The following is a 24,812-nucleotide window of genomic DNA, read 5'->3' as shown; positions in this document are numbered from 1 at the left end:
CTTGACCTAGCACTCCTGTAATAGGATCTTACAATGACTGCAAGGAAATTACATGAATACTTAGTTTAACTGTAAAATACGCTGCAGCTACTAGTACTGTACACTCTAGATGAATGGTTCTCAACATTCAGTGTGCATAAGGATCACCTGGAAAGTTGTTTCTTGAAAAAGATCCATCATCAGAGTAGATCTAAATGGGGAACAGGAATCGTCACTCCGACTAGCAATCATTATGCAAGTGGTTAACTGCCAAACACTTGAGAAACACCAAGAGAATTAAAGAGGCCTCAAACTCAACAAAAAGAAGAACTAACTCTTAGGGAAATACAATTAGCATAATTAATATCCTCACAGAGATTTAAATGTTTATCATATCTACAAAAAGAATAGCCACAATAAAACCATCCATCTTCTGGGAAATTGAAATCAGTATTGCAGATATAAGTACTACATAACTGAAGACTTGAAAAGCATAATGAACACTATTTTCCCAGAATGGAAAAATAGCAAGAATATGCAGAATATGATAAAAAAATTAAAAGCTAGGAGATTCATTCATAGAGGCCAACATTCATCTTAATAGGAGTTTCAGAAGAGAAAAAAATAGAGCAAAAAAATGTGTCTCTGCCTAGAAAAGTATCTGGAAAATACATGCCAAACCCTTATATAGCAGTTATCTCTGGCAATAGAATGGAACTGAGATGGAGTTAAAAGGAACATTAATGATTCCTTGACCTATTTCTGTAATTGTATGATTATCTTAAGGAATAAATTCATGCATTCCTTATGAAATGGATAATCATGAATGAATAAAATCCATGTCAAAAATACACTGGAAAAATGCTAAGCTAATAGAAAAAAAGGTGGGATATCAGTATTAATATCAGATGAAACAATTCAAAAGAGACACTATTAAACAGGATAAAGATGAACATTTTATAATGATAAAAGGTACCATCTATCAGGAAATTGTAAGAGTCAAGAACATTTCTGAAACTAGTAATATAAGTTCCTAAGTGTATGGAAAAAAATATAAATATAAGAAAAAATGGGATTCCACTATAATATGGGGGACTTCAACTTCCCTCCTTCAAGCAAGCAAGGTAGAAAACAAAAGCGAATATGCAGATAACTTATTACAATTAGAAACCTCAAGATAATAGATTTTTTAGAACTATCTTCTGAGCAAAGGAAATACTCTTTTTTCAAATTCATATGCAACTTTCACAAAAAAACATAGATTAACTAAACCACAAAAATAATCTCTATAAGTTTTGGAAAAATTCCGAAAATATTTCCAAAATAAAACATGTACTTCTGATCAAAATTCAGTGAAACTAAATATTACTTCAAGAGGGTGACAAAAACAAATAAAAACAAAATTAAAAATGTTAAAACACCTTTCTGAGACTATTAGGCAGAAAATATATATATATAAGTTAAAATTGATGCCTATTTTGAAAAAAATAAAAGTATTGCCTTCAAATATTAAGTGTCCAGAGGAAAACTGACACCATGAGTGAATTTATTTTTAAATGAGTAAAAACAAAAAGAGGAAGACTAAAGATAAACTAAAGAAAATGATGTACTCGCAATATTATAAAAAAACAACAAAACCTTCACAAATTAGAAAGGAGTTAAGATAATAAAAGCAAACGCTAACTAAATTTGAAAGTAATTAAATAATCATACACCAAAGAAATCTTTACAAAGAACAAAGTCAGATTTTACAAATTTAGATTTATAAAAAGAAGGAAGACACATTTTTGATGTCATTCTTCCATTGCTTCTTTTCTACTTTGCAGAAGTTATTAAACTTTTCTTTGTTGCCTTTGATCCATTTTGGTGAAGGTTCCATGGACATCTGAAAGTTTTATGTTCTGAAAAGTTCTATATATCAAATCAAGCAGCAAACTGTCCATTATGCATACAGGCTGGTCAATAAATAACAATAAATAAAAACAAAACTCCTCTGTTTTGAGTCTCTCTATCATGCCTCAAACCAACTTTCTGAAGCAAAATTCCAACCAGTATTAAGTGTAAATGGTCTATTCCTATTACACAGTCTCTGCATTATCTCCCATATTTATTTTTCTTCCATGCTCCTTCTCATTCATATTTCCCACTAAGGCACTCCCTAATCAACACTAAAGTAACACTAACCAGCACTAAATTCCATCCTACAGTCATCTTCCTAGAGAAACCAATGAGTAACATGAGGGTGGGAATTTGAAGGAAGAGTTCTACTGTGTTGGACTCTAGTAGTTTGGTTTCTGTTATTCTCATTTCCTAAACAGGTGCGCAATTCTTAGAATTAGAGACAATTTCTTTTATTCCTTTCTAGTTCCATAAAATATATGACAATGTGGGAACAGAAAACATTAGCTAATAAATATTGATGGTTAACTAATGAAAATGAAACTCATAATACAAATACTGTATAGAATTTGTTTTAAAACTCTGCTCTGGATCTCAGTTTTAACTTCCCCAAGTTTTGGAGAAAAGAAAGAAAATTATTATATCTGGCCACCTGAAAGGCTTCTCTAAGCTTGATATCAGGTTCATGGAATGATAAAAGCTAAACATTCTCCATAACACAATGTACAACATATATTTAATAGTCCCAAGAAACCAAGAGAGCAAGCAAGGTCCAGCAATCATTATTATCCATGTATTTTATTTACAAGATGTTCAATCCTTTCTGTTTTTAATTGTCAAGAAGAAAGAAATCTTGTCCTTTTCTTATTGGGTAAATGTTGATTAGAGACATTAAAGTCTCTCATGAGGTTCTTAAATGCCAACAATCCATTGTCTTTTCAACAAATAAGTATTAAGCAACTACTATGTATCTGGTACTATGCTAGGCAGAAGAGAATATAAATGTGAATATCATTATTCATACAACTCATCAAGTAGGGAAAGGCAGATACATCAATAAATAAATATATTAGACTCAAGACCTAATTGAATTCCAACACTGTTCATCATTTGTCACAAGAGTTATTACGTGGAAAGGGCAATTATTGGGGGAAGAGGGTCATTGAAATAAGTTCAAGTTATAACTCTTCTAATTCCTAATTTATTTGAGTTTGCACAAGTTACACAACTTGACAGAAGAGTCGTTTGCTACTGCATAAAGTACAAATAATCCCTGACCTTGTACAAAGGTCCCAGCATAAAGTACAAAAAATCCTTGTTCTCCTGGATAATTGGGTCCTAATAATTAAATGTGCAGATAAGCCCACTAACTACTGCAATTTTAAGTTCTACTATTAAGCCAGTACCCAGAACAATTCCTCACACAGAATGCATTTAGTAAATATTTGTTAAATTTAAGAAGTAGGTTATAACGTCACCTACTTCATACATAAGAATATTATGAATAAAGATAATTAATACTAATAAACATCCATGTAACAACTCAGTTTAAGAAAAAAGAATATGCCCAGTAGCTTTAAAGCTCCCAGTGTGGCTATGTACTCTCCTTCTCCCCACCTACTCTGCTCCTAAATTTTGCATTAATTATTCTCTTCTTTATTTTTATAGCCTACCACATTTGACCACTGAAAGTATAATATTAATGTTATATAAAAATGTAGTATGTATATATATATGTATATATAGGTGGTCATATATATATGGCTTAGTTTTGCATTTCTCAACCTTTATGCAAATTGAAAATATATGGATTCTTACATAGCTTGCTCTTTTTTGGTAGAGATTTATGATTTGATATTCATGTTAATGTATATTACTATAATTTATTCATTTTCATTATGGCCTCATTCCTAATTTTAAGGGGAATAGTTTAAATGATTCAAATGTAAGGATGAAGTATACTGTAGAATTTTATAAAAACCATTTATTAAGTTTAGAAAAATTCACTTCTGTTCTTAGCTTGCTACAAGTTTTAAAAAATCATATTGAATTTTTCTAATGTTTTCTGTAGCCTCTGAGATTAAAATACAGTTTTTCTATGTTGTAAATAATAGCAGTTGATGCTGTAACACTGAAGTAACATCACAAAGCAGAATAATTCAGCTTTGTCATAATAAACTATCTATTGTTAAACAAGTTGTTCACATTCTGGTAAAGACCTCAATCCTTAGGTTGACATGTGAATTTCCTTCCTTATCTGATATGTGTTTTGTTGGTATTGGTTTCACCAGCTTCATGTAATGAGTTGGAAAACTGATACTTCTTTGGTGTTCTAAGATACTGTAGATACATATTTACAAAACCCCAGAAAGGTTTGTAGTCCTCCTCTGTAAAGGTATCTCAGTCTAGAGTTTACCTGAGTAACAACTGTTAACTACTAATTTCCTTACTTTATACTGTCTATTCTTGAGTCAGTTTTGGTAAGCTATATTTTCCTAGGAATCTTTCCAAATTTCACCCAAATTTTCATTTTATCAGTATAAATTTGTGCATAATATCCTTAGTATTATAGTATTTTGAATATTTAGTAATATTATCCATAGTTATGCTACGTTTTCCATTCTTAGATGCTGTATTTCTGTTTGCTCTGCCTTCCTAATCTGTCACACCATCAGTTTGACAATTTTATAGGTCTTTTCAAAAAACACATTTGGTTTTTGATCTTCACTTGTGATTTAATTGATTTCTACTCTTACTTTTATTACTTTATTCCTTCTAGGTTTCTTGTATTGTGCTCTAACTCTAAGTCAAAACTTAGTTTATTAATTTTCAGCTTTTCTTCTTTCCTAATATATCTTGAGTGATAAACTTCCCTCTATACTCCTTTCAATTAAATCCCTCAAATGTTGTTGTTTACATTTGTATTTTTCTCAGTTGCATTTTTACTTTCAATTATAAGTCATTCTTTGACCCAGGAGTTACACAGATGCACTTTTCAAAAAAGATTCCAAATAGTGGGGTAGTTTGACTTATTTATCTAAATATATTTCTAGGTGGCCTGTTTGATACTAGTTTTTTGAAAAGCATTGGCTTAGTCAGCGGTCAGTTTTTGCTAATTTTCCATGTGTCCTTGAAAAGTATGTGTTACAACCTCCTTGTGAACTTAACTTTTATCACTGGATAGTACTCATCATTAGCGACTTAGTTTGACCATTATTACTATAGATAGCTACATGGCTTTCTTTGGTTAGGATTTGTTGGATTTTTTTTCATCCTTTGACTTTCAAATGCCCTCTGCTTACATGTTGTAGGTGAGTTCTTACAAACAGCATACAGCTAGATTTTGTTTTCTATTCCAAGCTAATTGTTTTCTGGTACATTAATAAGTACAGAAATATTTGGATTAATTTTACTATATTTTCTATTATCTATTTGTCCTGTTTTTCTGGGTTTTTTTCCCCTCCCTTTGATACTTCTTTTGGATTGACTGAGTTTATTTTCTCATCCCATTTTTCCTTTCTCCTTGTTTTCAAATTATACTGTCTCTTGCTATACATTTCTTGGTACTTTCTCCAGCTGTTTTAACATGCTTACTTAAATTTACATCTAAAGTAAATCAATACCTTATTCTTTCCCCAAAAAGTACTAAGATCCTGGAACATTTAACTTTTATTCCATTATTCCATAATTTTACACTACTGTTTCTAGGCACATTAATTCTGTTGTTTTCAACTAGGCAAAGTATACATAACTATTAATCCTTTATAAAAATTAATATTTGAGCAATAGTAAACACATGTTTGCCATTTCTTCTGCTTACAAATTCACACATATTTACCTCTTTTCTTTTTCTTTAGTCCAGGTGATCCTAGACTCATAAAATAGGTTTTAAGTGTTTTCACTTCCAAAAAAATGCCCATTTTTTTCCTTAGTTGAATGGGTTTTGATTACTGCTTCAGTCTCCTTATTATTTTTGGTTTGTTAGGATTTTCTGTTCTCTTGATTCAACTCCACTTTTACTCCCTCTTCACATTACATGCTATCAATTTTACAATGCACATCTTTTTAAACTGTGTATCCATTAACATTATAGTTTTTAATATGTTGTCTTTAGCTTTGATACAAGAATTAAAAGTGATTTACCCACCACCATTATAATAATACAGTATTCTGTTTTATCTATGCAATTACCTTTTCTAAAGAGTTTAATACTTTCTTATGCTTTTATACTGTTGTTTAATGCCCCATCATTTCAATTTGAAGAACTCCCTTTGGCATTTATTTTCCAGTAAATCTACTGATTATGAACTCCTTCAGCTTTTGTTTGTCTGAGAAAGTCTTTATCCTCCCTTCATTTCTGAAGGACAAGTTTGCCAGGCACAGTGTTTCTGACTGGCAATTTTTTCATTCAAGACTGAATATATCATCACATCCCTTCTAGCCTACAAAAGTTCTGCTGAAAACTCCATTGATAGTCTTATGGAGGTACTCTATTATCTAACAAGTCACTTGTCTCTTGCTGCAAATTTCTCTTTGTCATTAACTTTGACAACCTGATTATAACATATCTTGGTGTACATTTCTCTGGGTTCATCTTTTTTGATATTCTTTAGACTTCCTGTATCTGGATGTCTATTTCCTTCCTCAGGCTTAGAAAGTTTTCAACCATTATTCCTTTGAATAAGCTTTCTGCCCCTTTCTCTCTTCTCCTTCTAAGATTCCCATAATGTATGTATGTGTGTGTGTATATCTATATGATGATATACCCTAAGATCCTTATGCTATCTTCACTTTTTTTACTTTTGGTTTTTGCTCCTCTGACTAGATGATTTCCAATGGCCTTTCTTCAAGTTCACTGATCCTTTCTTTTGTTTTATCTAGTCTGTGTTGAACCCTCCCTAGTGAATTTTTCAGTTCAGTCACTGTATTCTTAAATTCTATGATTCATGTTTCTTTGTTTTTTAATATTTTCTATGTTGAAATTTTCACTTTGTTATGAATTGCTCTCCTGATCTCAAAGAGCATCTTTGTGAACATTCTTCTGAATCACCTTTCAAGTAAATCACGTATCTCCATTTCATGAGTGTCAGTTTACGGAGATTTAGTTTGCCTCTTTCATTTAGAATATTTCCGTTTTTTCATTTTATATGACTCTCGGTCTAGGTTTCTGTATATTAGATAATTTAATCACCTCTCCCAGTTCAGACTCACATAGGTGATAAATCTCAATAATCAGCTCACCCAGAGATTGTGGATGCTTCTTAAACCTTTTTGCTACTTTAACTGGAAAATCTGGGACACAAGATGTGCTGGTCTAAGAAGCTGGTCACATGAATGTAGTACAGCATGGAAAGTATAACCAATGTTTCTATAATATCTTTCTGTGTTACTATCTGACAGATAGTAACTGCATTAGTTAGGGATGAGGATTTAATAATGTGTGTGTTGAACTACTGTACTATATACTTGAAACCAATATAATGTTGCATATTAGCTATACTTCAATTTTTTCAAATGTGCATTCTAACCTCTTTCAGGCAGAAACTAGAAGCTGGGTATTACTGCTAGAGCAAGCCAGGGGAAAGAATTACAGGAAGAGCAAGCATGGCCCTTCAAAACTTGCACTTTGTTCTGTGTAGACCCTGGGGAACTAGAGGATTTGGGGCCCTACTAGCTCCCACAGGCAAGCAAGTTAGAAGGCTTCAGGCAGTAGCCAGAAAAGTCAGAACAGTAAAAGTGCAGTCAATTCCCTCCAGGGATAAATTGGTGACTTGATTATTTCACTGGAGCAAGCCAGGGGAAGAGCCCTGGGAAGTGCCCACACACCAGCTCAAACTCCTCAGGGACTAGTGAATGCCCACCCTATTACCTCTGTGAAAGAGCTGAGTTAGAAGCCAGAATCTCGTCAGCAGCTAGAAAAGTCAGGACCTTAAAAGTGAAGAGGAGAAGTTGGGAGCTGGGCTTTAAATGCTTACTCACTCTGCTCTAAGGTAGGGGGAAAAGCCACAGGAAGTGCTTGCATACCTGTATAGAACTGCCTCTTTGTTCACTATAGTCCCATTGAACTAGCACATAGCAGACCCAGTCAGCTCCCAAAGATAGACAAATTAGGAGACTCTTTTTGGCAACAGCCATAAAAACTGGAGTGACAGATATGTGGTCAAATCTTTGTTGCCCAAGGTGAAGCTGGTAGATGGGGGTTCCCTCTCAATTGCACAGCAGTGTGTTAGGGGTGAAGTTTTGATGAGAATATGTCTCAGCTTTTCATACCTGTTTTGATGGGGTATTTTCTCAGTTGCCCAATGTGCAGTTTCTGGATTTCTCTCAGAGGCGATTTCTTCATGTGTAGTTGTTTATTCACTGTGCTCATAGGTGAAGGGAGAGTCAGGAGCCTCCTATTTTGCCATCTTGTTGAAAATAAGTATCTCCCCATTTTCTTCTAAAAATATTACTTTCGTCTTTGGTGTTTTTCAGTTTCCCCTCAATATGTATAACATAGGTCTCTTTTAATCTATCTTGCTTTGTAGTCATTGGGCTTCTTAGCAATGGAGATGGTATCATCCATCAGTTCTAGGAAATTCTTATGGTTTTTTTTGTATTTTTCTCTCTTCTGAGTCTTAGAATATTTTAGGATTTGTCACATCATCCTCCATATATCTTAACTGCATTTAAATAAAGTATTTTCTATTTTTGTGTCTCCCTATGGAACTTTTCAAATATTTTTTTTTTGGATATTTAATTCTTCATCTTATCTCCTGTTTTACCTAACTATTGAATTTTTCATGATTATGTTTTTCATTTTAGATAGTTTTGCCTGGCCAATTTTGACAGTCTTGTTCCTTTATCAAATTCCTTGTACTTTAATGAATAAACAAAATAATAATGTACATTAAGCATACTAATTTATATTAAGTATCTTATAATTTCAAATTCTACCATGTTTGCAGATCTGATTCTGCAGTTTGTTTTTTCTGCAAAGTCTCATTCATGGTGGCCTGCTTATCTGTGTGTCTTGTGAGAACTTATTTTCCTTGGACCTGTATGAGAATTTTTTGTGAACTGGGTGTAAAGTGCAGAGATAACTTGAGTTTATTTCTGGCAGGTACTTGGAGTTATGGCCTAGACAGCCAACTTTAAATTAAATTTTCAGCTGGGGTTTTAGAAGCTTTACAGATAATATGGCTTTTGATACAGATAAGGACAAACTCATTGTTAGAAAATGTCCAAGATGGTTAGTATTCTTTTTTCTGAGTTACCCAGAGCCAAGGTTAAGCCGGCCAAGTTCTCCTACTATCTCCTGCTCTTGGACTAGTGTTGTTCATTCAAGAAGGTAGTCAAACTTAAGGATTGTCAGCTTCAGGCCAGGGTATCATCTGACTTTCCAGCTGGCAGAATATAGGCTTTGTCTTTTGTCCTCCACTCATGGTCTTTCAAAATCCAAGCTATAAGTCACCATAACAATGTGGAAGAGAAGTTTCCCACATCTCCCAACACAATGCTGGTGTTGACTTCCTAGTCTGGATTTGTGTTCTTCGTATGTGATGGGCCTCAAATTTTGCTCATTCATCTATCAGATATCCACGTATTTAAAAATATTTTATCCATCACTTTAAGCTTCTGTTAGTTTAATATATTTCTAGAAACCAAATCTTTTTTTTCAGAATCATATTAGAGTGCTTCTAGATATCAGTAATGCCTACTTTCCTTTAGCTCCTAAATGCTAATCTGTTTGAGGGAGCTCCTGTTTTCTGAAACATAAGAATATAGGAAAACATAGCAATATAAGGACTATATTCCTCAAAACTATTACTATTAGTAAAAGGCATCATATCTTGGCAGTTGCAGGGAACCTAAGCTAAAGCTAGATAGCTTCTGAGAACAGATCTTTTTCTCTTTGTGCTCTCCTATCAGAGAAAAGAATCTGAGCAGCATATCACTTAGATATGTTTCTAGTGGTTTCTCTCACTATAAATTCATGTCCCCCAGTTAAAAATTAAGCAAAGTAGAGCCAAGTGCCCCAAGTAGATATACTACCAATTGGAGAAAAGAGGGAAAAACAGAAATAAAGGAAAAAATGTTCTTCGCTCCAAATTACGAAACAACATACAGCATTCCTGTATTCATTCTTTCCTTCCTTCATTCATTGATATTCACTTAGAAGTTACTATGTATAGGTTATTGTTCTAGCTGTAACTTAGAAGTTACTATGTATAGGTTATTGGGGCTACAACAATGTATAACTAAATAAATGAATGATGATACATCAATGAATATATTTAAAATGAAAATAAATATGACAACACTTTGAAAATGAGAAAATACTACAAAACTCCTTTGTTACTATCATCATTACCACAAGGGCATCTGCAAAACTCTTGTGGACCATGATTACAACAGCTAGTTTTACTCTCTGCCCAAGACAAAATGTGCCTTAGTGGACCTGGAGTTTCAAAGCAATTTTCATGAGCAAAATTTCTTGCTTGCTTAAAGATATTTTCACAATTCTGTTAATCTACAATTTGACGCTTCTCAATGCTCACTCAGTTGCAAATACAGGAGGAACACCCTGTAATTCACATTAGCTTTTCTAATAAATCAATCAATTTAGCCTGTACAAACTCTATTCTAATTCAACTTCTATTTTCTCACCAATAAATCTCAGGTTTTCGTATCTACAACCAGCCATGAACCAGAATGCAAGATTTAACAAAACTTCAGCATGGTAGCTGTTGAATAAGTGCTCTGATACATTTCCACAGTATAAACATTTAATGAGACTTACTCCCAATAGAGTACTTACTACATCAATTTATTTCATAGTATTACATTTGCAGAAGCAAGATAGAACAAAGGTTATTTTGGATCCTTTAACCAAGACAACCTTCTGTAAATAAAGAAAAGTGCAACCATTTAATTTACAAAGTCATTTAAAAAGGCTAAATGCTCAATAAATTCTGCTTTATCTAGTTCAGACAGCCTTAGTAGCTATTTATAATTCATATATGAAAAATATATATAATTCAGGCATTTTGTACTAGCTTGAGAATCTTTATCTTTGACTGAAACTGAATTTTAAAGGCCGTTGAAACAGTAAGGATTCCAGGGAAATATCTTTGGGATTCTGACCTTGTTCAGAAGAAGTTAGCCACTTATGTTGAGAAAAGGATGACTCCATAACTATGTCTATGTCCACTCCCATCAAAGCTACACACACACACACACACGCACACACACACACATGCACATACACTTTCTCTTCCTCTCTCCAACCACTGGCATTTCTTGCCTGCAGCAGTCACTTTCAACTAAAGTGAGAAAAGAGAAGAAATCCCAGAAGAAAAAATAATATGGAAATCTGTCTTCTTCTATAATCCTAATATAAAATGCAGAGCCTAGGATAAACTGGGCCTCTTACGCAAGCATTTCCTGACACAATCCTGTTCAGCCAATCCAATGAAAAACGTGATATATAATCCTATTTCACCCTCATATACACAGACTTTACCTCACCATACTAGCCACTTCCCAAAAGAGACTATTTCTACTTGGATGACACATGTACAAAGCCTTTTCACTAAGAAGTTACTCCATCTTTTGAATATGGTTACTTCTAATTTCTCTGATGGTTCATATGGACTAAAAACTGAGGTAAACTGTGCTGAATTTTAATGAAGCACATTAAGTTCTATCTGTGAGATTCAATACAACACAGAAGCTAGAAATATCTTCTAGAATCTGAAAGACGAGATCCATATCCTGGCAGCTGCTACTCACCAGCCTTCTGACTTGAGCAAATTACATAACTTACAGAAGTATCAGTCTTATTTTCTGTGAAAGAAAAATAAAAATACTTACCTTATAGGGATGTGGTAATAATTAAGTGACAAATTCATCTTAAGTGTTAACTATCAAGAAATGTCACATTTAATGTATAGGGAACCTAATATTTTGCTAGAATCACAAAGTTAGTAAGAAACATAATCTTGCCCACAAGGAGTTTTCAATCTTATTATGAAGACAAAACAGCAGATAATAGACAAGTTTAGAGTGCTTGGTACTCAGTTAGGTGATGGGGTAGTCTCAAAGATTCACCACTTATCTTCTACCTTATTTAAACAAATAGTTCCTAAAACTTTCACACAGATTCAAATAATTTGTAACTTAATAAATTTTAACATGGATGCTAAAATCAAGAATTTAATGATGCTAGATTAGAAATGAAGACATCTGTTTAAAGACATGTAAATAAAGGAAAAGCATATAGAAAAGTTATTCTAAATTTAAATGAATTGAATTTTCATGATAAGTTTATCAGGAAAATAATATTCCTTGGAACAATATAAGAATTACACATTATGTGCTTAGTTTATTTTTTAAGTTATTAGTGACACTTTAGAGGTTTTAACTGCATTTATTTCTTCATTATGGAAGGATCTGCTTCAAGATAGTCATCTCCACTAATGATAGTGAAAACTAAGATTTACTGAGCACTTAACATGTGCAAGTCACTGCTCTAAGCATTTTTATATGTATTATTAATTCAATGATTCTGACAACACTGTAAGTCCTATTATTATCCCCATTTTATAGGTAAGAAAACTGAGAATTAAATAAAATAACTTTCTTAAGATCACATGGTAAGTGAATAGGAGGAACTCAAGTATTTGGAATCCAGAATCCTTATTTTTAAGCTCTACACTATGTTGCTTCCCAGTAAGCAACTACATGTCTGACTTGGACAGCCAATGATCTCTGACATCATACTTGAATGTCTGATAAATATCTCAAATTCAACAAGTTGAAATTTGACTTTCTGATCTTCCTCTCAAACCTGGCTTCACCCTGTCTTCCCCATCATAGTTGATGAAAACTTCTTCTATCCAGTGACTCAAGCCAAAAAAAAGAACCCTAAAACACAGAACCGTGTAATTCTCTAGTAGACACAGAGGTGTACTTCCCTTTCCAAGTAGGACTTGCTGCCCAGTTGTGGGGGGTGAGGCCAACAGACAACCTAGCTGTCAATTCCTTTCAGGGTCTGGCCTCAGCAGCAGGAGCTGCTCCTCATCCCCATCCCTGAAGATCATATGCTTCCCAGGGTGGGGGAACCTGCTTCCAGTGAGTGGAAGAGGTGTAAAAGCCTGACTGTTTCTGCCTGGTAAGCACACTCAAGGACCCCACTCTCTCCAGAGCTCCCTGCTGATTGACCCAGGCTTTGCAGGCCTGGCTCCCAGGGAAAATTCTTATTCTGTTCAGTCCTGCTCCCTCCCTCTTCCCTTCACACATGTTAAATCCTAATAATACCTGGTATCCTAAACTCTGCCCATTGTGTGCTTCTGCAGGACACAGCCAGCAATGCAGTTGATTCCTCCCTTGCTCTCACATACCACATCCATTCCATCAAATCCAGTTGGCTCTATTCAACAAAATTCAGCCCTAATATTCTCTGGTGCCTTCCTGGTCCAAACTAAAATGGAAATGGAGATGCATGTGGTGGTGCATGTGAAGTATAAGGATAGAACCTGTGTTACTACAGTAGCCTTCTGCCTGGCTTTTCACCTTCTCCCTTTGTTCCCCTTCAGTCTAGGTTTCACATGCAGCCAAGGTAGCCCTTTTAAGACTCAAATTACAGTGTGTCGCTCCTCATCTTAAAACCTTACAGTGGATCCCATTTAACTTGCAGAAAAACCCAGAATCTTCAAAGGCCTAGACAGCCCTCCATAACCTGGCCTTACTGGGTCTCTGACCTCAGCTCCTGCGACTCATTCCCTCCTTCTCCCCACTCATGCGCCCTGCCTTCTGTGCTGTCACTTAAACACTGGAGGCATATCTTCAAGCCTTTGTTCTAGAGCTCTATCTACGTGTTTTCTAAGTTCCCTCAAGCTTTTGATAACATCTCACTTTCTCAAGATAACATTTTATACAATTCACCTATTTACAGTGTTTATATTTTTTTGGTTTTGCCCATATTCTCCTGTTCAAATGTAAGCTTCACTAAGGCAGTACTCAATTAATTACATTCCAACCACTAAAAGAACAGTATATGTGAAATGAATAAATCCTACATTTCATAAGTTAATCTATGTAAAATAAAACCATTGCTTCAATCTAATTAACAATTCGAATTCAAATTCATTGACTTCTCTGACAGAGATATAGAGGACTCAGATGTCCACTGATAGAATATTCTCCTGCTAATCAATTCATTGGAAGACACAAGAAGATGACAGAAACTGACTGGGTAACTGGATTTTTATTTACTCATACTCAAAACTCCAACACATGAATCTGAAAACACGTGACTATTTATTTTGATATTGGGACATAAATCACATTTTACCTTTCTCTCAACTTACCTCAAGCTCATCAAGGGCACTTCCCAGGGTTGCTGCCTGAGGTTCTGGTGGGGTCAGCATATTCTGGATGCCTTGTGAAGCATTTGAAATTACATTCAGGGCATTGTGAATTTCTTTACAAACTGTGTCCTTGCTGGCTTTCAGGGAGGCAACATCAGAATGTTCCAAACAAGCTGAACAAATTGAATGCAAGAGTGGGGAGTTCTCCTTCAACAAGGCCCGGGCCCCTGCAATTTCATCCCTCTGATTTGGAGATTTTAAGTCCTGTGGAGGAAAATAAAAAGAGAGCTTCCTTACAATGGGTTGTGAAAGAAAGATTTATACAAAGGCGCCCATTTATCTGTCAAAATAAATGAAAAGATAATAGACACTGAGAAGTCAGCTATAGGTTAAAATCAAAGGCCTCAGTTATTTCTACACTCCTTCAGATTCTGTTACAAGTTCTGAAATAGGAAAGCTGAACTAATTAGCAAATAAAGGTCACAATGGTGCAGATCTAACTGCGTAGACCTTACATTTGTCAGTCATACGCTTATAAGTCAGAAAAATACTCTGGCATTCATATTATGAAGTGTATTATAAGAGAACTTGAATTATAAAGATGCTGATTACCTATTTCCATAGATGCTGATGATTGCATTTAACCTTTTCATTAAAACTAAACCATTTCAGTTAATAATACTAAACTGAACCTCCCACCATTAAGCTATTTTCCACTTTTTTTTTTCAGAAGTACTTACTAATAAATTAGTCCTGGATCTTTCTTTCCTTGACATTTATTCAACAAATAATTATTGACTACTTCCCATATGCCAGCCTTGTGCTAGATGTCAACAATACAGATGTGAACAATTCTATAAGGACCTTGTTCTCCTGAAGGTTATGTTCTTGCTTGAGGGGAAGAGGGCCTATCAACAAATACTAAACCAGATAAACAAATTCACAAGACAATTTCAGGTAATGATAAATGCTATGAAGAAAATACAAAGGTGAAATGTCATAAAGACTGACATGAGAAGAGAAAGCCAGTTTAGCTTGGCTGATCAGAGAAGATATTTCCATAGACATGACATTTGCAGTAAACATAAATAAAAGTATTCCAAACAGTGGGAAGAGAGGAAAGAGAAAGTCCAATATAAGTGATAGTTGATCAAAACTATCTCAAGATGCAGTGAAAGATCCTAGCAAACACTACTTTAACCAAGTGATGAAGGTTAACACGATCATCAAAGATGTCACATGGATATCATGTACCCCTTTATATACTGGGATAAGGAGAGCACTTCACCTCTCTGATATTCTTTCCAAAAGCCCAGAGTCCCAGTCCAATCATGAGAAACAACAAAAAAAATCAAATTAGGTAACATCCTACATATCTGGGCAGTATTCCTCAAGACTATTAAGGCCATGAAAAACAACAGGACTGGAAAACTGTCACAGACCAGAGGAGACTGGGGAGACAGGACAACTAAATGTGATATGGTACCCTGGATTGGATCCTGGAACAGAAAGAATTCATGGAAAAACTGGTAGTCTAAATAAAGCCTGAAGTTCAGTTAATAGCAGTGCATCAATGTTTGTTTGTTACTATGGCAAATGTAAAATATTAACAATGGAGGAAACCAAGAGAAAGGTAGATGGGAACTCTTTGTACTGTCTAATTCAAGGGAAACTGATTCAAGGGACATACCAATAGTTTATGCATTCCATATATAATATCTCATGTAATTCTTACAAAAACTCATAATAGATATATTATTCCCCATTTTATATAGCAACAAACTGAGGTTTAGAGAGAGACTAAGTTCTGAGCCAAGTGACAGAGTTAGACAGTGGCATTTCTTGTACTATAACCCAAGTCAGTATAACTGCTAGGCTCTAACAACTATGTTGTACTCTTGAGCACAGCAAGGATTTCCTTTATTTGTTACTATATAAGGACAAGGAACAGCGACCTACAGTTCATGAAGTGATTCTAGGAAGTATCTTATTAATAATCATAACAACCTTTGAGGTAATAAGGCTGGTGTTATTAGCCCCATTTTTAACTGAACAGGTATTTAGTGTAAGGAGATTAAGAGACCAGCAAAAGAACTGCGATCTGAACCTAAGACTTCTGAATGCAAACCCTATGCTTTATTCCTAAGACTCTGCTACCCGAGAATAATGTTGCCTGAGGTTAATGAAAGGCTGCACCACTGTATTTTTAGTCCCTTCCTTTCTGAAAATAAAGGCTGTCTGCTACTTCATGCAGGCTTTGGGGGAGATAACCTTCTTTACAAGATGTAGGGAGGACAGTTAGAAATAGCCGTGAACACACAGTTTATACTCACTAATTACCCAAGAAAATACACTTTTCCTTGGCTTGATTCAATTTTCCCTTTATGTTTCTGGTCTGGGTTCTAGCTTCAGCTGTCATTAGCACCAGGAGCTGGGCAAGTCATCTACTCTGTCAGTGTCTGTTTTCCCATCTGTAAAAATGGGGATAATGATACTTCTGCCAACTCTCTCACAAGACTGAGCAAGTAGCACATCAGAAATGGAATATACTTAGAGAGCAGTAGAGAATCATAGAAAGAGTACAGAATTGTTTTCTTCCTGAAATGTATCAAATTGAGTGCACTGCTTTTGTCCTGTGACGGTCATAATGATTTCCATATTCCCTCCCATTTCATAGCACTACCTACATTTCTCTCAGCATGACTTGGAGGATAAATAATTTAATGTTTAGAAAGGATACATTCTCCTCAGAGGAATAACAAGGAAGATATAAATATTCAGAAAAGGCTGGAGAAAATTCTCTACATATTATAGTATAAACAAAACTAATTATGTAATTACCTCTGAAGTGACCTACGCATAACACTTTTCTAGGATGGCAGGGACAATGTTTAGGTAGTTCTTGAAAGAAAAAGGCCTATGAACATATATTATTACAAAGAAGATTAAATTTTTAAATATTTCTTTTACTCTGATGATAGCTATATAAATCTGTTACTTGTAATAACTTTAATCTCATAGGAACTTCAGAATTTTAAAAATTCTAATGTATTTTGGCTTTTGTGCCTAAGCTTTGTTATCCTGCCCAAGGCAATAACTGAATCTAAATGAGCACTGATATCCCATGTAACAAGTTGATAAAGCCTTGAGAAAGGACAGGTTCAGTGCACATAACAAAAATAACAAATGATGGCAGCAGGTTGGGGAAAGAAATCAGGTTACAGAGTTTGGGTAAGGGAAATTAAGAGGGCAAGGCCATTTCTCCTAAAGGACATCCCGAAGTATAAATTTAATGTAGTAAACAAGCTCATAGATAAAAGGGGAACTACTGAATGCTATTGTCCTAAACAAAAGATTGTAACAGTGTTTGTGGCTGTTTTATTTCATTTTATGATACCATGGGTTTAAAGGTTGTCTCTTTATGCTAAAGTTTTAAGCCAGGTAGAAAAAAAATAGGAATTGGTAGGGTCACCTACGGATTTCTCTCAACAAAGAAGTGTACAGAATTCAGCTCCTTGGGGACTGATACTTATTTAATATCTTTTTCTAAATGCTCCAGAAGAAAAAGCTCACGAGATTTCCAAGTTAAGGAGACATTAAATACTTCCAGCTGATGAAGAAGCACACAGATGGGATTAAAAAAGAAGACCTTACAAGTCTGTGCAAGTGGGTTGAAAAGCAACATATGAGTTTTAACCCTGGCAAGAGAACAAAATATATTTAGGGATTTTAAAGATCACAAAGTATAAAAATGGAGGGCTCTAAGCTATCAGTTAATTAATTCAAACATTCATTCAACAAATTCTGTTAAGCCCTTCTACATATCAGGCAGTATGTTAAATGTTAGGAATGCAAAAATAAGGCCTTACAGATCAGAAGAGGAAACAAACACATTTATATGGGATTTAAAATACAGTTATTCACAGCATAGAAGAAAGTCCCTCAGCTTGAGGGGATGATGAAAATTTATCAGAGGATGTGACTCTTAACCAGTGAGTAGAATTTAACCCTGTGAACAATGTGGAACAAAACAACAAGCAATGGAAAGACCATGTGCACAGGCCTGTGGGGCGGCCGAGCAAGGAGCATGCAGGCCACTGCAGGCGGCATTACAAGTACAGGGAACCTGAGTGGGAATGGTGGTGAACCCAGCTAGAAAGGTAAGCAGGAGATACCTCACATGCCGTGCTAAAGAATGCTAGATCAACAAGCTCAGATGTGTATTTTCAAAGACTGCTCTAGCAGTGACCTCTTAGTAGATCAGAGAGAATGAAGTTGCAGCCAGGCAATAAACCAGGCAAGAGACAATGAGTGCCTGGACATTGGACACCATTGCTAGGCTATAGCAGGATGGGTCCAGGAATATTCAGGAGGTAAAAATAGTAGCACTTTGTGATATTTAGATGGGGGGGAGAGTGGGAAGAGGTATTTAGAAGCATCTAGAAAATTGTTTCAGCAATGTGTACACAGCGATATATTCACCAAGGTGCAGAACACAGACTGAATGTGTTTAGAAGAAAAAGGTGAAGTACATTTTTTCATCTGCTAAATGAGAGATGCCAGCATAATATCCAAATGAAAATATGCCATACATGGATCTAGATTTCACAGGAGAGCCTGGGCTAGAAATGCAGATCTGTGGATCACCAGCTCATAGTTAGGAGCTGGAACCATGTGTATGTCAGTTACAGGGTCTTTAGCCAAACAAGGAGAAGAACCTGGGAGTCATCATAAATTATTTCTTGAGGATGAAAATGAAAATTTTATGTGCTAGCCTAAAAGGCCAAATATATATTTGGTCCTCCTGGTAAATCACCAAGAAAGACATTGGAAAATACTGAACTCCCAAAAAAGCAAAAAACCAGTAAGCAAAAATACAAAAATACATGTACACCCTAGAATCATTGTGGTTAATTATGGTCACTTTACTTTAAGAAAAGAGACTAATGGAGGCTTTTTAAAAAAGAAATTAGGAAAGACAGGATGACTTCTGTATCAGGGAGTTAAAAATAGGGAATGTGTTCATCTTGAAAAAGGGAAATTTATATTGGAGGATACATGATTTTAAAAGTTATAGAAATCATAAATGAATATGACAACTTTTAATGGACTTCTTTACCAAATCTAGAAGTAGACCAAAGAAGTAGCTTTTTATATTTGAGTGGAAAAAAATTAAAAATATATCTGTTTATACTGCCATCTCCCTCACCTCATTATAATTACCTTGAATGCAAGCACTAGAGTTTGTTTACTTTGCATCCCATTATCTAGTAGTGTATAGCACATATTGAGAGTTTAATCAATTTTTGCCAGAAACAAATAGACAAATGAATAAGAACTAAAAGGAAGTTAAGCTCAGAAGGAGTAAGAAACTTTGGATGTGATTACTCCAAGAAATCAGATTTGTGGAAATATGAATAATCCAAAGAGTTTTGACAAAGTGTATGACAATGCCACAGAAAGCTAAAGAGTAAAATGAACTATATCTCTTTACATTAAATGTTAGTGACGCCATTGGTACAACTACATTGGAAAACTATTTGATAGTATCTATGGAAGTTGAATCTATGTATACCCCATGACTCAGCTATTCTGCTCCTAGGAGATGATACATACATATGGAAATGTGTTTAATTGTTCATTAAAAGACATATGCAAAAGTACTCATAAGAGCACTCTTCATAAACTGTAAACAACTCAAAGTAATGAGAATGAGCAAAATGTAGCTACATTTACCAATATGAAATATGGAAAAGTATCAGACGCAAAAGAATACATATTGTTTTACTCATTATAAAATTCACATTCAACCAAAATAAATCTATGGTTTTGCCTGATCTAAGAGGTTACTCTTGAAGGGTGATTAAAGACTGGAAAGGGACATAAGGGATCTTTGGGAGTCTGGTAATTTTCTTGTTCTGGTACTGGTTACATGGGCATGTTCGGCTTGGGAAAATTCATTAAACTGTACACTTATAAGCTGTGCATTTTTCTGAATGTATCTTATTATACTTTAATCATATCAATTAAAAATTTGCATAAAATCAAACAAAACAAAAATGTTAATAAAGTCAAGCACATGTTCAGTTTGTAACTTTCGGCAAAGAACACTTGTATAAATAAGCTATGGGTCTGCCCTGGTGTTGCATTTCCCACAATATTAAGAGAAGGGTGAGAAAATGGAATACCCAATCCATTTACAAGTATCTACTACCCACTTTGAGAGCTTTTAAAAAAGAAAAAGAAAAAAATCTGGATATTTGAAAAACAAAAATAAAAAAAGAGTGCTCCCATAGCCTGGCCATTGCAAAAGGAAAAGCTAAGAGATTTTCACAGCAATTGATTCCATGTACCCTTGATTCCATATACCCTTGAACAAGCCCTTACTTCAGAGAATCAAAGAAAACTTCCTTGCTAAGCTACCTCCCTGCCCAAGTGGAACAGCTCAGCAGATACTCAGCTCAACAAAGCAGAGCTACATGCAAATTACTGTTTCTCTTCCAGGTGTTTAAATGAGGTTTCTGGAGCTGACAAAACCACTCTGGTAGGGGAAGGAAGGGAGCTTATCAAGAGCAGTTTTGTTTTCTTAAGACAAAGATGTGCAGCAGAAAAGCCCATGGACACTTTGCTATTTGGATTCCATTCATGGTTGGCTCCTACCCTCAGTCTTCTCTCTGTCAAGGTGCTACCTGCTGGTTCACTGGTCACTGGGCAGCTTCATGCTCTGTCAGAAAACAGAACAGTGCAAACACCTGCTAATTTAAGTGTTCTTCTCCAATGTAAATTAGGAAGTGGAATGCATAATCTTAACTGAGCCAAGGAATAAAAGATGGAGAAACAAGAGCAGACTGCAGAGATAAAAGAAAGTTTTGAGGAAAAATAAAATTGGCAAAGATGATAGATTTTATAATAAAAACATTATTAAGCAGCAGAGAGAAGCCCTTACTGCTTTCCTATTCTTATTTCCCCTTTTCCATTTCATATTAATAAGATAAATTTAATAAAGGAGAAAATACAGGAATTCTTCAAATTCAAATGAAAAACTGAGAAACCATATAATAATAGTATCAAGATATCCCCAAGGCATATGTATTCTGGGTCATAATGTGCACCTTGAGTAGCTGAAATACACTAAAGTGAATATTAATAACTCTAAAGAAACTTCCTAGGAAAACATTAATACTTAATTCTAATGCAGACTACTGTGTCAGTCAAGAAAATATATATATTAAGTTCAGAAATGGAACATGTTCATTTTCTATCCATTTGAAACAAATACAATGTTTTACAACTATTACTTGCCTCATATTTATATCTAAAAAATAAATTCTATCTGGAATCATCTACTGTATGATTAAACTAAAAGGAGTAAACAGAAGAGCAGAAAAATAATGAGCTATTTCAGCAAGATCCAGCTGCTGTACTTCATGCTTCCCTTCCATTTGAATGTATATTTCATCCCTTAATCTAAAAAAATTCAAATGTCCACATATCAGAAAACTTTTCCTCTACAATACAGATTAATTAATATCTATGAGAGTTGAGTTAGACTTAACATTTAGTCAAAGATCAATAAATATTAGTCAAAGATCAATATACTATCCTTACAATTCATTCTTATTTAAACTTTTGTGACCACATGTGAAAAAAGAGACCACCATTTTTCCAGTAATTTCTGTGCATTTCAGAAAGCAAATAGAATCACTAAAAAATGGGATCCAAGTCCAAGACATTGATGCAACTTCCTAGTTAATTATCTGTTACATTCAGGCAGTGGATTATCCCATTTAATATGTTTCCATTCATTCTTTTGCAAAAAATCCCGTGAGGAAATATGAAATGTTATTATCCCTAATTGTTAAAAGAGGAAAAGGACATCTGTGCAAAGGTACACAAGCTTAATAAAAGGTGGTGGTGGTGATTGTTTGTAAGAAAGCCAGCATTTACTGAATGGCTGTAATGCTTCCTATACTCAGTATTTGCTTTCTCATTTAATGGCCCAGCTATAAACAGAATACAGGATTGGCTCCTGTCTTAACACTCTTCCTACCCAACTCTGTTTTTATTTGTTGTCAGTAGCTTCATCATTTGCTCCCAAAGTCTGTCAAAGGACTTTCCTACAATCCTGCAGTTCTGTGGTGGCCCAAATAATACATATTTCAGATGTATTTTCCTGATGAATAATTGTCATATATAACACAACTCAAATTAAAAACACATTCCTTCATTCAGTTTCAGAATAAGACTGATAAGGAAACCTCAGGCCAAAATGATAACACTAGAAATTAAAGGGTGAACCACAGGGTCATTTAGATTGCTCAAAAATACAAGTCAGAGATATATAGAGAAAGAGTGAAATTAATAAGTATCATCTTGATGATATCAATCTATCTATAGTAGAGGAAACATTCTAAATAGGGGCAGTAATTAGTTTCATGGTTGCTTTTCCCAGGTTAAAAAAACTGGCTTTGAGTTTAACTCAATGAGCTTGAAACACCTGCTGTAGGTATGACTTTAAAGCTAAGGCCATAAACTCAGATGTTTATTCTAAGCAGGAAGAATGAATGGGCCAGATGTAATTCAAAAGGGAGTGGTGAGGCCCTAACACACTGTAGAGTATCTGCCCCAAACCCAAACTTGTCAAACAGAAAGAATCCCTGACTTCTGCTCCAAAGGACTAGCACAGATGTCTGCATGAGCCTTACGAGTGCAGTCTCCATGCTTCGTATTCATACCATGTGTGCGTCTGACTTTGGAAGAGACTGGAAAGATAGATAATGCATATCCTGAGGAGCTGACACTAAGCCGGAGGAGCGAGGCAAACGCGCAGGAAGTCTGTCTCGCTGTAATGGAAATAGCATGAGCGGCGGGGTTAGAATCCCAACACAAACACACTCCAAAGAAGGAGATTTTGAATAGATGAACTAACCTCATTTTAGCCACAAAATGGATATAATAATTCCTACCTTGCAAGGTGGGAATGAGGTTAGATGATTAAATGTGAAACATTTTTCCAGCATTTTCTTACTTGACCTCTCTGTATATAGCAAACTACTGGCCATATTCCTTCCTTAAAATGTTTCTCTCCTGCCTCCTTAGAAGACAGTGAATACTACATTTACATAGATAGGTATATACCTCTCTTCTGAGCTCCAGATGCGTAACTCAAATTGGGTATCAAAATAAATATATCTAAAATAGAACCAATTGCCTTTCTTACACTCTGCCTTCCCAAACACGATTCTCCTTCATTGTTCCCAAACTGAACGGCCCCAATATCCAGCTAACAGGAAATCTGAGGACTATCCTTAACTCTTCCATTCTCTCATCTCCACCAGTAGGTAAAGTTCTGTTATTCCTGTCAGTAACTATTTCTCTAATATGCACCTTGCCTTTGCTCTCACTACTAGCACTAGTCTAGAGGAGAAATACTCAGGGGTAGAACTAAGAAAAAGGCTGTGAACAAGGAAAGAACAAATATCATAAGAGACAGGTCTTTTCAGTACAATCTTTCCTCATCAGAGGACTCTCTCTAAAATACAAATATGATCATCACTCCCCAATTAAAAATGTTCAAGTAAGTGTTAATCTACACATAATAAAGTTCATATAATTTATTATACACAATCATGATCTGAATCCAGCTTCTCTCTCTACTCCCACATCCTACCACTTCTCTTACTTTACTCCAGCCACACAGAATTACATGAGGTTCTACAGATGCCTTTGCATGAGCTATTTTTGAAATCTCCCCTAGCACCTCCTGGCAAATGTCTATTCATACTTCAAGACATCTTTAATTCTCATGTTCTGTCACCACAGATACACACATGTGCTCCAGTAGTGCTTATGTAAACTTAATCTCGCACACATTAACCCATTACCATTTGCTGTGGCTATTTGTTGACACATCTGTGCTTCTCAGCAAATTGTGAGTCCCTAACAGGGCCAAAATGATATCTTAATTCTTTCATCCTCTGGGCTTTGTTTAGGAACTGACACAGAGTGACCAATGAATTAGTAACACCTCTTACCACTTTAAAGACATTAGAAAACTTTGAGGGTTACATAAAATATTTCACTTCTCCATGAGATAGAAATTTTCATTTTGGAAAAGGTAATCACAACTGCCAAAAAGCTAAGATATGCTCAGTCTAGAATGAAAATCATCTTTAATTGTGTTCCCTATTAGGTTAAATAGATTTGCGTATTAACTATTCTTCAAAATGTCTGATCAAGGCCTCTCCTAGCAAAGAGAGTTTTTAGCACTTATATGCAAGTGTGTCATTCACTGCTTATTGCAATATATCTCAGACTATTCTAGAAAATATCTGATTTGCCAATATATTTTCCATCAGGAAGCAAGACCATAAACAGAAAGCAAATAAAGATGTCTTATATTCAAAACGCTTTTCAGAAGTTAAGTTAGTGCTGCCTAATTAACCAATAATCAGATCCACCTTATAGAAGAAAACAGAAATAATTCAGGCTAATACTCAAGTTTTGAGTATTCTGAGATATTGATTTTAGCAAGTATTTACACAGTGAAAATGAACTAAGAGCTATAAGGAAATCCAAAAC

The 24,812-nt window shown here is 35.0% G+C and overlaps 1 protein-coding gene across 6 annotated transcripts in view; it reads right to left on the bottom strand.

Moving 5' to 3' along the window:
- CTNNA3 (catenin alpha 3) overlaps positions 1 to 24,812 on the bottom strand; it is a 1,703,691-nt gene that overhangs the window by 1,235,155 nt on the left and 443,724 nt on the right. For all 6 annotated transcript variants that reach the window (XM_073240982.1, XM_073240983.1, XM_073240981.1 and 3 more), the window contains exon 6: positions 14,232 to 14,495. In XM_073240982.1, coding sequence (XP_073097083.1) covers positions 14,232 to 14,495 — 264 coding nt within the window. The remainder of the gene's footprint in view (positions 1 to 14,231; positions 14,496 to 24,812) is intronic.

Source organism: Manis javanica, chromosome 7 (genome assembly GCF_040802235.1).
Source record: "Manis javanica isolate MJ-LG chromosome 7, MJ_LKY, whole genome shotgun sequence".
NCBI lineage: Eukaryota > Metazoa > Chordata > Mammalia > Pholidota > Manidae > Manis > Manis javanica.
The sequence above is the reverse complement of the archived record's forward strand: the minus strand, read 5'-3'. Positions and strand labels throughout refer to the sequence as shown.